The sequence below is a fragment of the Lonchura striata genome, chromosome 6 (genome assembly GCF_050655825.1).
Source record: "Lonchura striata isolate lonStrDom1 chromosome 6, ASM5065582v1, whole genome shotgun sequence".
Taxonomy (NCBI): Eukaryota; Metazoa; Chordata; class Aves; order Passeriformes; family Estrildidae; genus Lonchura; species Lonchura striata.
Window position 1 is genome coordinate 35432171 of NC_140708.1, and position 16242 is coordinate 35448412.

Sequence of the window (16242 nt, forward strand, 5' to 3'; positions counted from 1 at the left end):
TCCTGCATTTCCCTAATATCCAACCAGCCCTCCATTATCCATCCTGCATTTCCCTGGTATCCAACCAACCAGCTCTGAGTGATGCATCCTGCATTTCCCTAATATCCAGCCATCCTCAGTGATCCATCCTGCATTTCCCTAATATCCAACCACCCTCAGTGATCCATCCTGCATTTCCCTAATATCCAACCACCCTCAGTGATCCATCCTGCATTTCCCTAATATCCAGCCATCCTCAGTGATCCATCCTGCATTTCCCTAATATCCAACCACCCTCAGTGATCCATCCTGCATTTCCCTAATATCCAGCCATCCTCAGTTATCCATCCTGCATTTCCCTAATATCCAACCACCCTCAGTTATCCATCCTGCATTTCCCTAATATCCAACCATCCTCAGTTATCCATCCTGCATTTCCCTAATATCCAACATCCACTGTGCTGTCCCACTCCTCTGTGTCCTATCCAACAGGATCACAGAGAACAGATTATTCCCTCTTTTGAAGGCATTTAAGACCATTTTCATGCCTCACTAAAGTCTCCTCCTGACATGACAGCACCAATTCTTTCTCCCTTTCCTGAGAGGCCACGGCTCTCATTAGTTTTTGCTGCTGGCTTCCTTCCAAGTGGTGTCCCCCTGGTCAAAACATCACCCCCAGATCTCCACGTGGGGCTACAGGCCTTCCACAAACACACAGCAGAACCCCAAGCTCTGTCACGTGTGCCTGGGAGCAGAACTTGGCCCTCTTTTAATCCCATTGCCTTTATCAGCCATATAATGTTTTGCACATTATCACCCCAATTATAGAGGCTTGTAGGTGATAATGAGATTGCACTGGATATATTCCAGCAAAGCACATTCTAGGTTTTACTAACTTCATTAACCAAGAAAAGCTGGTTAATGGCTGAAAAGTGCAATGATGCACATAATCACACCAGTTGCTTTGCTACTACAATTATATTATTAAGATGGATCTTTGAGGTACAATTTTCATGTATAATTAGTGGGTTATCCCTTCAGGAAAAAAGAAAAATAAAAGTAATTCAAAAGCACCCAAAGGTTTGAGCAAAGTAGCTTTTACACAAATGAAGTCATGCTCTCAGGTCAGCCTCTGGATGGGATTTGTGAGAAAACAGGAGTGCAAGAATTTAGAAACTTCACCCAGGCTCCTCGAGGATGTGAAATGCCAAAGTTGCAATCCACTGGGAACACCCAATCTCAGTGGTGTCCGTGGGTATCCAGGCTGTGACTTCTGAGAAGACAACAGAACCCAAATGTATTGGAAATGTAAAACATTTCGACTGATTAAAAAAATATTTATTGGTGTTTTAAAGACTTCTGTATTCTTTAGTTGTTTATTTCCTAGGACATCACTGTTCTTCCCAATAGAGACAGCTTCAATTTCAGATCAAGAAACCAGCACCACCAAGCAGGCAGGGCAATGAAGAACCCTCTGGTTACTCAGTTCCAAATTACAAAACAGAAAATGAGTGTAAATTTCCACAAGCAATTGCCAAGTGCAAGCCTAATTTTTTTTATTGCTTTTCTCTTTCAGCTAAACTGTGCTTATCAGCTTGACAGAAAATGCAATGATTTTTTCACTAGGAACTTTTTACTAATTTAATTGAGTTGTCAGAATAAATGCTATTATCCTCACCATGTGAAATTAATATATCAGGAACTTACCTACTGTCTTGCATGTGTGCATGACATTTATATGGATCATTGCAACTAATACATATACATCTCTTATGCTTGGTAAAATTTCACACAGTAAAAAATCTCCAGAACTGAATTTGTGATTGTCTAAAAGTCCTTGAATTTGGCTGGCTCTGCCAAGCAGCTTAGCAGGAGACTTTGCTGGATTTAATCAGCCAGCCAGACCTCAGAAATTCTGCTGGAATTCTTGTTGCTATTAGAAATATGCACTAGCACTTGCTAATTCAGTTTAGAACAGATTCAGAAAGTAAAAGCAATAAATCTTCATGCAAGCATTGAGCTCTCTCAAGGATATCCTGGAGCAGTGATTTTTTGGAGAGGAGGAATATATAAAGGAATGTAGAGTGTCTAGCCAAAATTTTATTTGAAATACTCTTTTTCAAAGAATCTAGAGACATGTCCAAAACAGAAAACCTCTGATTTTTCCCAAATGTATTGACTTGGCCTTCCACTTCCAAGAGACAAGAGTGCAGGGGCAGCAGATGAAACCAGTACACAAACTTTTGGCCACCCCCTTAAGCAAGGAGGAGTTTCATCACTGATATTAAACAATCTGCACTCTGAATCACCAGGACATCTTTCTGTGCCTTAAGAGCTCCGTGGTCTCCTGGAATCTAACACAAACTGCCAACTTTGAGAAAAACTGCAGGTACTGTGGCAAGGCCTGCCAGCTCAGCCTGGATCAGAGAGCTCCTGCTCCCCAAATTCTTGAGTTGGAGGTCACAGAATCACAGGGTGGCTTGGGTTGGAGAGACTTTAAATCTTGTTCCAGCCCTCCTGTCACAGGCAGGGACACCTTGCACTAGAGCAGATTGCTCAGAGCCTCATGCAGCCTGACCTTGGATATCCAGGGCTATCCAGAGATATTCAGCAATAATAAAGTTCAGTAATATAGATCTGATTTAATTCATGCAAAACTGTAAAATTAACACACTTCCTGTGCCATTTCAGGCTCTTTCGGAAGAACCTGGTTCTCCATTTCAACACGAGTCTGATTTGCTGTACAGGGAAATCACATTTGACATTTAGGAACTGAAGTGCTTATAGCATTTATTATATTTCCCTGATATATTAATAAAATGCATTAACACAAACGTTCTTCAACAAAATAAGAAACCAAAGCTACCATTTTTTTTTTCATAAAAACCATTTGATTTTCTCACGAACAGTATATATGAATTTCTGTGCCACTTTGACATCCCTCTCCATAAGTCAGTATATCCTCAGGACAAATATGGTGCTGCTGATAAACATTGAGCTCTTGGCTTTATTTGTGTTCTGCTGTAGTTGGGATGGGCAAGTCAAAATCCTGGCTGGCTGGCTGTGACCTTTGCATTCTCCTTTAAATTCCATGCATTTGCAAGAGATGATGGAAGAGCTGATAGTGCCTACTGTTTATCAGCCACGATAATTAGATTAGATACATTTTTGATTGTAAAAATAGTCTTGTGATGGATTTTTTTTCTTACTTTTTACAGCTTCTATTTCCAACACTTTCAGCAGCGCTCTGAAGATTTTTAAGAGTCTGTGTCCAGGGAGCACAGACTGCTTTGTCTCCTTCAGCTGACAAACTATTCTGGGGGAGAGGAAATTCAGTTTCTCTTCTCTCTGCACTGCCAGCCCCCAGAGCATGAAGGTTCCTCTCGTCTTCTTTGCTGTCAGCCCTGGAGAAGGCTCAGCTGTCCCCTCCAGCCCCCCCACACCCCTGAGCATCCCTCTGCTCCAGCCACAGCCAGGCTGATGCTGGGCTGGGCACTCTGGGCTCTGCTGAATGCTCAGCTGCACTTGCTCTTGGTTCAAGGTGCCATTGCTAGAGATAAAACAAAATAGGGGAAATGACAGCATTCTGCTGGAAATTTGAGCACTCAAGAGTCAAGCAGAGCCATGTTTAGGTTGCCCATATAACTTTCTGCTGTGATGAGCACATTACTTGCTTGATGACAAGGATGTATTCTTGGAAGCACCTTTTATTTTCTGCTCTCAGCTCTTTCCAGTTGTCTGCATACTCTGAGGTGGAGCAGCAGTTCTTACAGAGCTGGCTAATGCTGTGTGCTGTTCTGCACTTTCAATGGTTGAATCAAACTGAGAGACAGCTAAAAATGCATCATATTCCCCAGCAGCTCTGCTGGGCTGGGTAAACATTTGCTGCAGTGACCTGAGGACTGTCATGTAACTCCAAAACGAGTGATCTGGACAGCCACTCCTGCCCTCAGTGCAGTGAAGGTTGTGCTTTACACCCTGGGGAAGTTTGGTACCCTGTTAAAGGAACACCTGATGTGTTTGGTTATGCTGAAAGAGCCCCCTGGGCTCAGCACAGATCAGAGAAGGTGAAACCACCAGTGCCTCCTTTGCAGTCAGATTTCCACCTCCTGGAAGGATCAGCTGCTTCCACACAGCAAAAGCAACAGCACACCTCCAAAGAAAGGTTCCCAAAACCAAAGCCACATTGTGACTGGCTTTTACATCCCTAATTCTCCATCCCAGGCAGTTTTTTGCCAGTAAAAAAGGGGCTAGGATGATTTATTTATCCTTCTTACCAACACTGTCCTGCCAGCTCAGGCCCTCCTTTCCCTGGAGTCTGGGAGACGCCGTGCCTGGGATCCCCCACCTTCCTCCCACCACTGAAAGGAGCAGAGGCTTCCTCCCTTTTGGGAAGGGAAGCACCAGAGGAAGTTCTTCTCCCACAGGCACTTCTGATGCCTTGTGAAGGCTGACCTAGATCAGAGACTATTCAGAGCTAAGGAATAAAGTAGGGATTTTTTAAGAGGCCTCAATAGATCCACCTTGGGCAGCACAACTCAAAATGGTCACAAAATGGACCATCAGTCTTGGGGATCTCACATTTTTATAAGTTTTGGCCTATTAGCATACTGGAGCTAGTTGTCTAATTACAGCTTTAGGTTATGAAGTCCCATCTTTCCTGTTTTCTCTCATTAGTCCACGTTGTTTCTGCTCTTGGCCTGAGATCTGGATTGGCTGTCTGTGGGTCCCCAGCTAGAGAAGGAATTGTTTTGGCTACTTATTCTGTGAAGAGAGCTTACTATCCTCTAATATGAAGCCTAGACTTACACACTGAGGCAGAACAGATTCTGAAAACAATAAAAGCTAAACCTGAGACACCACATCAGCACTGGGGCCTCTGAGCAGACCCCAGGCTGAAGCTCTGCTTCCATCACTTGTGTTTGTATCCTCCACTGAAACCCAACTCGCCCATGTGAGTCCCACCAGCTGCTTCCAATCTCCTGAACAGGATTGCTCTGTGCTATAAACTTCAGCTCCCCAAACACAAGCATCATCTGTCCAGATAGGATTGCTGAGCACTAGGCTGGGAGTCCAGGCAGCCCAGGGCAGATCTTCCCTGTGTCAGCAGACACCTCATGTATTTTCAGTGCTGTCAGAAACAAACCACTCCTTGATATTCCAGAGCGGCGGGGGGGAAAGCCTTCCAGAAGTGGTGGTGAAGCCAGTATTTTAAAAAGACCCTTCTGAGAACTTGCCAGCCTCCTGGGGGAGCTTGTCAACATCTGCCACATTAAATGAAAGCCACTTTAAAATCCACAGGGGTTTTGAAGAAAAGCTGGAACGTATCAAAGCTGTTGGGATGGCAAGCTTCACAACGTGCACAATACATCAACACTTACAGGCAGTAAATCCTCCCCAGCCTCAGGGGAGCTCGCAGCCCCCCAGAGTAAGCCCTTTCCTAATGTGTCTCTCAAATGAACTGCTAATCTCCTCTCTAAACTTGACAGCTGTCCTGCATGCACTCAACCCCCTCTGTGCTTAAATCCTTCTATCATTCTTGTTAAGTCACTTGTTAGATCATCTTTGCTTTAATACGAAAAAAGAAATCTTTCCTCCAACCCCAAACAAAGGTGTCACTCACCTGCAGCTGGCACATCCACAGATTTCATACATGTATGTGTGTGTGTGTGTGTGTATTCCCAGGAGCAATCTTGGACTTTACAAATTCCTGTGGCCAGTGGGAGCTCCCCCACCAGTCTCCCCAAGCAGATTTCTCAGACCCCAGCAGATCTGATGGCTTCCTGTGTTCAGATCAGCTTGAATTTCTGACACGTTTTCTCGCTGCTCTGAGGGAGCAGAAAACTTTCCCCTTGGCTGGGCAGAGTTTGGCCCGTGGTGTTGAATCCACAGTGCCAACAGCCATTTGTCACTTCTGCTCCAGAGGAGAGTTTGCCAGCGTTGCTGTGCAGCCCGGCCACAAGAACTCTCAAGAGACACCACCAAGACATCTGTGCTCTTGCACTGCCCAGTTCCTGACAAGGGTTGCCTAAAGGGTACTTTGGCATAGTCAGAAATACTCCCAGCTTCCAGCCGAGGACAAAGCAGCAGTTTTTCATGCAGTTCTCAGTGTTTCAAATGTGCAACATTTCAATGCACACCAAAACACCAATCCTTCCTAGAAGCAGCTGCTTGTCCATTAGCTCTTCTTGACCACATGTTTTGTTTACTGCTTGAAACTGATTAAGAATTTCACCTAGATATTGATTTATTCCAGTGTCAACAGTGGGATTCCCTGCTCTTGCACCAGCACTGTGGCTGGGCGACCCCCATCAGCTGGCATGAGCTTGGTGCAAGTCTGATGATGCCTGACAGCTCTGCAGGGACCTGAGTGGAGCTGTTGAGTATTTGTTCAACACGTGGAACATGCAGGTCCATGGGCAAAAGCCTGGACAAAGAAAGTGATGAAATAACTCCTGCAACATACCCCAGACACTTGGATTGCCAAGGCATGTGAGCTCTGCTGAGCTTTTGGTCAAACAGAGGATGCTGTTACTGCAGTGCTCATGATAGGTGTCTATCCTTCTCAATGTTTTCCCAGTGAGGATATTCTTTATGCTGCTCCAGGTTCTTCATCACTCCCTGCATTGACAGGGAAGGGAACAGGGCCATTTTCCTCTCTGCCTGCAGCTACCTACACTACAGTGACTGATAAGAAATTATTCACTCTGCCTCTTCAAATGTCTACAGAAGATGAGATACAACAATTGCTCCAGGAAGTGATGCTCAACCACTCGGATTGGTCACCCTGTGCTCTGTCACCCATCTGTCATTCCCTGCTGCCTCCAGAGCAAATCAGGCCCTGAAACACCCTGCTGAAGAGGGCAAAGGTCTGTCACATAATTGCATTTCAGAGATGAGCTCTGGGCTCAGCCTGGCACCCCATAACTGTGAAATGTCCCTGTGGTCATCCCATGCAGAACCGTGTCCCACACAAGCATGGTCTGGAACAGAACTTCCTTTGTGAATGTCATCAGTACTGAAATGAGTTCCAATGAGTTCCAGCCAGAGAATTCATGCTCTGAAACACTGCTTCCATCCAGCTTTACTCCCTGCAGCCACCCTTGTTCCCTGGTCCTTGATACACCCACTACCCAGGCACTTCATGAGGCTGAGGAGGTGGATCCAGCCTCGTGGTGCTGGAAGGCAGCCCCTGGGGAGGTATTCCTGATACCTGAGCTTATGAAACCTGCCCATTTCAGATGCAAACAAAACACATTGGAAAGCTGCTTTACCTGCCAGAGGAGCATCTGTCAGACTGACAAATCCGGGCCGTGCACAGGGGAGACAGTTTTACTTCTGACAAAACTCCACCTGCCCAGCTCAGCTCTCACCAGGGGCTGGAAATTAATAGGATCTTTGCATTGTCAGCTCCTCTTGCCTAAAAGGAAAAGCACACCTGATGCTTCCCCAAGGAGGATCTGGTTTCTGGGTGCCCTGACTGGATGGGAACCATCAGAGGCAGCAAAGGGGGTTTGCATCTCCTCAGCACAGTGCCTTGTCCTGCAGCAGAGCACCTGCCCTGCAAGGACTGACCTGAGGGGTGAGGGCTGGGCCACCAAAACCTGGGCTCAGCAGCCCCAACAGGTGGGTGCTGCGGGACACTGCTGCCTGTCCTGCTGCCCAGGGTGCCTCTGCACCCACCCACTGCACACAGAGCACTCACAGGCACTGTGCATGTCTGGTCCATCCCTTTCTAGGCTTGAATATTCCACACTGGTCCCCCACACCTGAGCAGCACTCCAGTGAGGGCATGTACCTCACCTGAGACCCCAGCCATACCTTCTCTAATTTAATTCATTAAAACCCACTTCTAACAGGGGTGCAAAGAGGAAATCACCTCTGCCCCACACAACTTTTTGGCACCGATGGGAAGGCACTGCTGCCCTCCATGAGTTTACAAAGGCTCGCTGGAGCCTTTCCCACCCGCAGAGCGCTAAACTCGTTCTGTGCCCGCATCGCTCATCGCTCTGCCGCGGGTGCAGGCGCCTCCTGCCAGCGCCGGGCACCGCCGCTCCCGCCGGGCCTGCGCCTCGTCGGGCCCGGCTCGCACGGGCTGCTGCGGACCGTCCTGCGGCTCCGCCGCCGCTCCCGGCCCCGATCCACATCCCGGTCTCAGTCCCGATACCGCTCCTGGTTCCGGTCCCAGTCCCAGTCCCGATCTCTGTCCCGATCCCGCTCATGATTCTGGTGCCTTTGCCGATCCCCATCCCGCTCCCGGTCCCGCTCCCGGTCCCGCTCCTGACTTCGGTGCTGATCCCGGTCCCGATCCTGGTTCCGGTCTCAGTCCCGCCCCCGTTCCCTATCCTAGTCCTAGTCCTAGTCCCAGTCCCAGTCCCAGTCCCAGTCCTAGTCCTAGTCCCAGTCCCGGTCCCCGGTCCCAGTCCCGGTCCCGGTCCCCAGTCCCGGTCCCCGGTCCCCAATCCCGGTCCCCAGTCCCGGTCCCCGGTCCCAGTCCCGGTCCCCGGTCCCCAGTCCCGGTCCCCGGTCCCCAGTCCCGGTCACGATCACCGGTCCCCAATCCCGGTCCCGGTCCCCGGTCCCCAGTCCTGGTCCCAGTCCCGGTCCCAGTCCCCGGTACCCAGTCCCGGTCCCAGTCCCGGTCACGGTCCCCAATCCCGGTCCCAGTCTCAGTCTCAGTCTCAGTCTCGATCTCGGTCTCGGTCTCGGTCCCGGTCCTGCCGCACCTGCGGGACCGGAGCGCGCCCCGACCGCGGCCGAGCCACGCCCCCACCACGGCTCAGCCAATGAGCGCGAGGCAGCTCTGTCCGGCAGCCAATGGGAGCGCGGCGGCCGCGCCCCCGCCCCCTACTTGAGGCGTTCGGCGCGGCCGCGCGCTCGCAGAGGCGGCGGGAGCGGGAGCGGCGGCGGAGCGCTCGGAGCGGCCCCGGAGCGGCGGCGGAGCGCTCGGAGCGGCCCCGGAGCGCTCGGAGCGGCCGGCGCTGCCCGCACCGCGCTCGAGGGACGGGCCGCTCCCATGGAGGCGTTCCCGGGCACCCAGCTGGAGCAGCACCGGCACCTCCCGCCCGTGGAGTGCCTGCCGGGCGCCCGCTACGGAGGCCGGAGCCACAGCGCCTGCGGGAACGTCTTCAACTCCTGGAACGACTACCTGGGGCTGGCCACGCTCATCACCAAGGCCGTGCGGCCCGGCAAGGGCTTCGGCCCCGAGCCGCCCTCGGTGGTGGTGGCGGCCGCCGTGCCGCCGGCCGAGGAGGAGGAAGACGAGGAGGAGGAGGAGGAAGAGGCGGCGGGGCCGTACTTCGAGGGCGCGCTGGACTTGCACGACCTGGACCTGTGCGGGCATCACCACCACCACCACCACGGCGAGGGGCTGCTGGAGGAGCGCTTCGCCGACTTCAGCCCCTTTCCCGGGCGCGGCGGCCCCGCCGCCGTGGTGTTCGACTGCTCGGGGGAGCACCCGGGCCGGGAGGGCTCTGCCCACGCCTGGGGCGGCGTGGTGGTGGCGGGGCGGCTGCCGGCGCACCCGCGGGCCGCCTCCCGCCTGCTCAAGCCCGAGCTGCAGGTCTGCGTCTTCTGCCGGAACAACAAGGAGGCGGTGGCCCTCTACACCACGCACATCCTCAAGGGACCCGACGGCCGCGTCCTGTGCCCGGTGCTGCGGCGCTACACCTGCCCCCTCTGCGGCGCCAGCGGCGACAATGCCCACACCATCAAGTACTGCCCCCTCTCCAAAGTGCCGGCGGCCCGGCAGCTCCGGCACGCCCGGACCGCCCTGGGCAGGAAGAGCCGCTAGCGGCCGGGACCGCCGGGGGCTCGCCCCGCTGACACCGCCCGGCCCCGGGGCGGCCGCTGCGCGCTGGGACGCGCGGAGCCCGGCGCCGGCCCCGGGGACCGCGAGGCGGAGATGCGCTGTGTTGGTTTATTGTAAGAAAAAAATATATCTATACGTGATTTTTATGGAGACGGCGAGATCTGACTGGGCGGGTGTGCGCGGGGGGTTCCGGGGAGGTGCGGGGGTCCCCGGTGCCCGCGGCCGGGCAGCGCCGCCGCCCGCCCGGCCCGAGCGCTCCGTGCCGGCGGGGCACCGGCCGGGAGAGCTGCTCTTCATTGCCCGGTCATAGCAGGGTGTCTGACTAGGGTACTGCACTCCGCCTTCCAGCTCTTAAAGCAAACATCCCAGCGATTCCCTTCGCCGGTTTGAAAACCGGTGAGCAAACCGCGATCGAACCTGCCCGCTGTAATTCACGCCTGCTGCCCGACATCGCAGCATCCCAGCGGTCACCCTTCCTCTCGTGGGCACCGATGGCGCTGCTCTCGCAGCTCCCCGTGTCGAATACTCAGCTTTAGGGAAGGTCTAGGAGGAGAAAACATCCAAGTGCGTGTTTGAAAACGTGATGACTCTGGGCTAGAGTGCAAACCGAGCCCTTTCTGCTGACAGAAAGGCAGTAAGGTGGCAATGGAGCAAGCTTTGATGCAGCTGTGTTTGTGGTGGAGAATGGGGGAAACCTGATGGAAAAAGACCGTAGGAGAATGGAAGCAAGGGAGGTTGTTTATTTTCAGGAGTTCAGAGAATGTGGCTTTAACTCCTTGCAAGTAAAAGGGATCCAGCCATGTGGTAACAAATATCCTTAACACTACACAGACTGTACAAAGCATAAGAATTAGACTGACGTCCTGGACCACTCTGGGTGATGGCAGTTCCTTGGTACTGAATATCAGCCAGGGTTATATAATTTCTAATCCCCAAAAGAAAATGTCTTTTTTTTTTTTTAAATTTTGTTTTGTCAGTTTAGTTGTTTTGGGATTTTTTGTTTGAGGCTCTTTTTTTTGGTGTTTTGGGTTTGTTTTGGGTTTTTTTTTTTGTTTTGTTTTGGGTTTGGTTTTTTTTTGTTTGTTTGTTTATGGTTTTTTTTTTTTGTTTGTTTGTTTTTTTTCTTACCTAGAGGTAGGACAAGGAGCAGCAGCAGTTTGGAGTTTGAGTACTCTGGAGCAGAAAGATGGATGATGCTGGAGTTTTGAGTGCAGTGGATCACACTGCTGTGCAGCAGGGAGGTGAAGAGAGCCTTGTGGAGGAACTGCTGGGATATCACCATGAAGATGAGAAAGGAGATGGGTCCTGACAGAAAAAGGGAACTATGAAAGTGAGGAGTAACCCACACTTGTGTGGTTTGTTTTGAAAAGCTGCTCAGCAGGGTGGCAGATGGGGTCAGGAGAGCAGGACAGACAAGAATGGAGTCAAACCATGTGTGGGATGGGCTGGGGATGAGAACCCAGGGTTCATTATTCACTGCTGTTAACTCCCAGCCACAGCAATTAGGAGGGAGAAACTGATTTTGTGTGGAAGTGTTCCCTTAAATCTCCATCAGATGGCTCCAAAGATGTTGTCAGGTCTAATTATCAAATGCAGTGGGATTTGCATTAAATAACACAGTGGCTGCAGCTATCCTTGTGTCAGCCTCCTTCTCCTTGTGCTTAATACGTTACATTTTGTCTCCTGCAGTATGGGGAGTGCACCAGAGGCTCTTCTAAGGTGTTAAAGTTAGATGTGTTTGGTTTTGTGATTCCTGCTCCACGTAGGTTTAATCTGTGTCCACCACACATTAGAATCGAGCTCCAGCGTGATGCTGTGGGAAGATTTTTCTTCTGTACTTTTGTTACCTCCTTGTGGGAAGTTTGAAGATCCTTCTATACATTTTAATGCAGTTGACTGTTACTGGACACAAAAGCAAGAAAGATCAAAGAAAATCTGTCTGGAGTGTTTTCTGAGGGTTACCTGGCCAGGCTGGATTGGAGGTGTTTGCCATGTCCCTGCCCCACCTCTCTGCTCCTTACATGAAGCTGCTGTGCAGTACCAGCCCTATAGCAACGCCTGAAATCCCTCAGGATAACAGCAGATCCTGTGTCTGGATGGCACTGGCCTTCTGCAGAGCCTGTGCAAGAGGAAAACTTGTGTCCACAGCCTGTGCTGCTGCCTGTTGCTCCTGGTTCTGCTCTCCAGGGAGCTGCAGCCTTGCTCTGGAAAGGCCAAGAGCTGCCTGGCCTCGCTGCTACGCAGCACTGGGCATCTCATCAAAGGCTTAACAGGTAAAGTGGAAGAGTAACAGATTCAAGACCAGTTGGGGGTGGGGGAGGTATAAAAGGAAAAAAAAAAAAAAAACCTCAGATGATTGCAGAAAGATGACAGGATTCAGCAAAAGCCAGCCTGACAGCAAGGCTCTTCAGTTACTTTATGTAATCATTCAACAGGACAGTCTGCCCTTGAAAGATTTACAAGTGTGAGTCTAACAAAGACCAAACCTTAAAGGATTTTTTGACTGAAGTAAGCTCCTGTGATTTCTGGCATACCAGCACACTCCTTGTGGCACTGAGTGAGCATAAACATGCTTGTTCCTGGTCACTCTGAAAAGGTTATTACAATAGACAGTGTTTCTATTGCTGCTTTGACTCCTTTAATACAGGGAACCTTTTGAATTAGTAATTTAAATTCTAGAAACAGCAAAAAAGAGCTTTGTCTGAAATCTGAAAAGTGAGATACTATTTTCACTCTTCTACAGGCATTTGCAAATCAAAAAAATTATGGTCACCTGTTTAAGCTTGTGCATTAAGTCATGGAATCTTTTCTATAGTGATAGTCTGGCAAGAGAAGTGAACACAATATTGGATAATCATCCTCAGCTGGTGCTAGTCTTGGCAAAAAGCAAGCTACTTCTAATTAGAAACTACTTTCAGATGTATAGGTAATTTGATTCAGCTGAAGTCAGGTAAGTCTGTGCCCATCTTTAGTGGAAATTCTGTTTGGGCAGGTTGCTGTCACTCTTCTGTCCAGTGCCTCAGGTAGATGCCATAGGATGAAATCACAATGGCTATAAAATGTCTTTTTTTTTTTTCTTTTTTAAAGTGCCAGTTTGACCCACCAGATATATAGATTAATTTTTATTAATTATGAGTTGCATAGGGAGGAAGATATAATTCTAAAATGACGGTTTTCTGGACAAAACAAGCGATTCACTAAAAATGGAACAAGGTTTAGCAAAGCCTCCTGGCCCAAGAGAGAAAGGGCTGACAGAACTTGAAGTGCAGCAAGGGAGGCTTTGATTAGTAAAATGCAGTGGAATAGTTTTTAGAATCTCCATCCTACTGTAATTAAATGCATTAATTTTATTTAAGAGGAGGACCAGACAAAGTGTAGAGCATTTCAGCTGCAGCTGGCCCTGCCATGGCAGAAAAGTAAGAATTGGGTGTTTTTTGTTACACCACTTGAGTGCCTACTTCTTGCAATGCTGCAGGAAGCCACAGGATGGGCACCAGTGCCTGAATAACAGGTACATTTTGGATCTTGCATTTCACTGACCCAATGCCTTCCTGCTGTAGGCTGGCACCATTCAGCAGTGCCCTTTAGCCACAGGAGGAAAACTTGCTTACATGCAGCAGTTTCTGCCAATGACAGCAGCCCAAGGACAGGAAAATGACACAGATAACTTTCATTTACAGTAAGACAAGCCTTTCAGTACTTTTGCTGGCTGAGATACCTTCTGGCTGCCCACCCCAATGTCCTCCTCATGGCCTCACTGAGGTCACCAAGGTCATGCCATGTCCTGGGCTGCAGTTGTGGCTGTGCCTGATCAGGAGTAACACCACTGCACCCTGCCAGTTCTCATAAATATGGATTTTGTAAAAAAATGCTAGTTTTTATAGGTAAAGCACTCTATAGAAAGCTTAAATATAATGCCAGTTATGCCCCCCTTCTGCTGAGGTCCCTGATGGCCCTCAGTCCTGCACATGGGCTGGGTCAGTCTCTGGACTGCTCCTGGAGCAGGCAGGAAACAGCACTTTTCATACCTGACACTGCCTTGCTGGAGATTTATGTTAATCCAGCAACACTTGCATCCATTCAAACAGCAGCAGCCTTAAGTTCTGCCTTCTAAATACAGCCTGTGACAGTTTGTATTCTTCCAAGGTTCACTGAAAAATTTAGCTGTTTAACAGAATGTGACTCAAACAAGGCAAGGACTGACACAGAACTCATTTGGCTTCATCAACATTTTCAGGTAACCAAATTTTGTGCACATGTTTAATGATGGCAGGAGGTGGAGGTTTGAGCTGTTGGATTTGGTCAGCAGAGGTTTTTGGTCACTGTCAGTATTGTGTCTAAACAGATGAAGCAATAAAATAAACACACTGGCATGCCTGCAAAGCTCACATCTCCCCAGCTTCTTCTCAAGCTGCCCAGTCCTGAGAATGTAACACTCATTGACAACATTACCACAATCTCAAATAATGCAAATTAGTGACACAGATTGAGAAACAGCTTTAGCTGGTGCAGGGATGACTAACACTCATCCCGGTGTGAAAGTGTCTTTGTGTGGATACAATTAAAGCTATGTAACTGAGGGTATAATCACTATTTACATATTACAAGGCTAGAGAAAGGCAAATGTTGTGCCTGTTGTTGATAAAAGGCTGAAAGGACCATCTGAGAAAGCACAGGCCAGATGGTATCAGATGGTTTCTGGGAAAATCAAAGGAAATCCTTCCAGAACGTCTTTTTGGGAGATGCAGAAGATGACTGGGAACAGCCAGAATGGAATTACTGAGGGTAAACCATGCCTGGCTCACCTGCCTTCTATAATAAAATATCTTTGTGTAAGAGGGAAGGAGCCCTGGATGTTCTTCATCTCAACTTTAACAAGGCTTTCAGCACTGTCTCACACAATATGCTTGCACTGAGCTCAGGATGCTACAGCTCACATAACACGGGACAGAAAACCTGGCTGGGTGTCCAGGCTCAGCACTGTGGGCAGGGGGCTGTGCTGGAACCATCCTCCAGGTCCTGGAGGCAGCCACAGGATCACTGAAGTGGGATCCCAGCCCACACACCTGGGACAGGGCTGCTGGCCAAAGGGATGGGCAGGAGCCTGCTGAATTCAAGAGGGAGCAGGGCAGGGGCCTGCCCAGCCAAGGAAGGAGCCCTTGCAGGCTGGGGGCTCAAACATCTCTGGGCCCTGGCAGGGGAAAGGGTGAGCATGAGCCAGCAGGTCCCAGGCTGTTTGAGCTGACACTGAACTGTTTGGGCTGGGATCCCAGCCTGTAGAAGGGAAGGGTCCCACTCAGTTCACCTCTTCTTTCTGTGTGCTCTTTCCCCTCATACAAGGACTTGGCCAAATTTGAGTTTAGCAGAGGACCAACAGTGTCCAGGGGCTGGAGCACATGCCTGGGAGTAAAGCTTGAAGGGACAGGGCTTGTTCAGCCTGGAGAAAGGAATGGTTTTAGGGGAGACCTCACAGCAGTCACCTGTTTCCTACTAGGAAGTTATCTGGAAAATTCAGTTTTCCACAGTGAGCAGAGAGACACAGGGTAGAAGCCAAAAGAGAGAGGTTTAAACTTTTTGAGGGCCACAAAAATGACCAGAGAGCTGGAGCATTCCCCCTGTGAGGAAAGCCTGAGAGCTGAGGTTTTTCAGCCTGGAGAACAGAAGCTTCCACAGAGCCCTAACTGCGGCCTTTGAAGGGGGGTTGTAAGAAGGACAGGGACAGATTTTTTGGCAGATTGTGTTGTGATAGGAAAAAGGGTAATAGTTTTAAACTGAAGAATGGTTGATTCAGATTAGATAGAAGAGGTTTTATAACAATGAGGGTGGAAAACACTGGCACAGATTGCCCAGAGAAAGGGTGGATGCTCCATCCCTGGAAACATTCCAGCTCTGAGCAAAGTGATTTAGTTGAAGATGTCCCTACAGCTGAGGGCTGGACTGGATGACTTTTGAGGTCACCTTCCACCCCAAACCATTCTGTGACACTGATTTTTAGATCTGGAGCTAGTCAAGCATTGGAAGAGGCTTCCCAGAACAGTCCTCAGCCTTGGAGGTCTTCAAAACCACACTGAACAAACAGAGTTCTGAGTACCACAGGAATTCCACAGCCAGCAGTGGAGCAAGCTCCTGGGTCCCCTTTAACAGCATCCAGTGACAGAATGCAAAGACAGCAGCAATCCCTACTCCAGATCCAGTAAGAACTTTTACTGGATGGTTGCTGTTCTCTAGTTCCATCCTTTTTGGAACTGTATAAAGAGCAAAAAAATACAGGTTTTTTTATGCTTGGAAAACTATTTTTCTGAAGGAGTCATGTGACTCAACCGGCAACGACAAGAGATGATCCAAAGACACAAAAATCAAGCCCCGAGAGCAAGTTTTCCCAAAAAAACCTACTGGACCTGGATAAGCCAGAAGAGGGCAGGAAAAGGACAAGAGGAGTATTACAACTTCTG

At 49.6% G+C, this 16242-nt stretch overlaps 1 protein-coding gene across 1 annotated transcript; it reads left to right on the plus strand.

Annotated features, from left to right (window-relative positions):
- The first annotated feature begins 8913 nt into the window (after positions 1-8913).
- Positions 8914-14633, plus strand: NANOS1 (nanos C2HC-type zinc finger 1). The gene is made up of 2 exons (XM_085582908.1): positions 8914-9903; positions 10923-14633. Exon 1 carries the CDS (start codon positions 8996-8998, stop codon positions 9770-9772), a length of 777 nt encoding a protein of 258 aa, XP_085439034.1. The 5' UTR covers positions 8914-8995; the 3' UTR covers positions 9773-9903; positions 10923-14633.
- The last annotated feature ends 1609 nt before the right edge of the window (positions 14634-16242 follow it).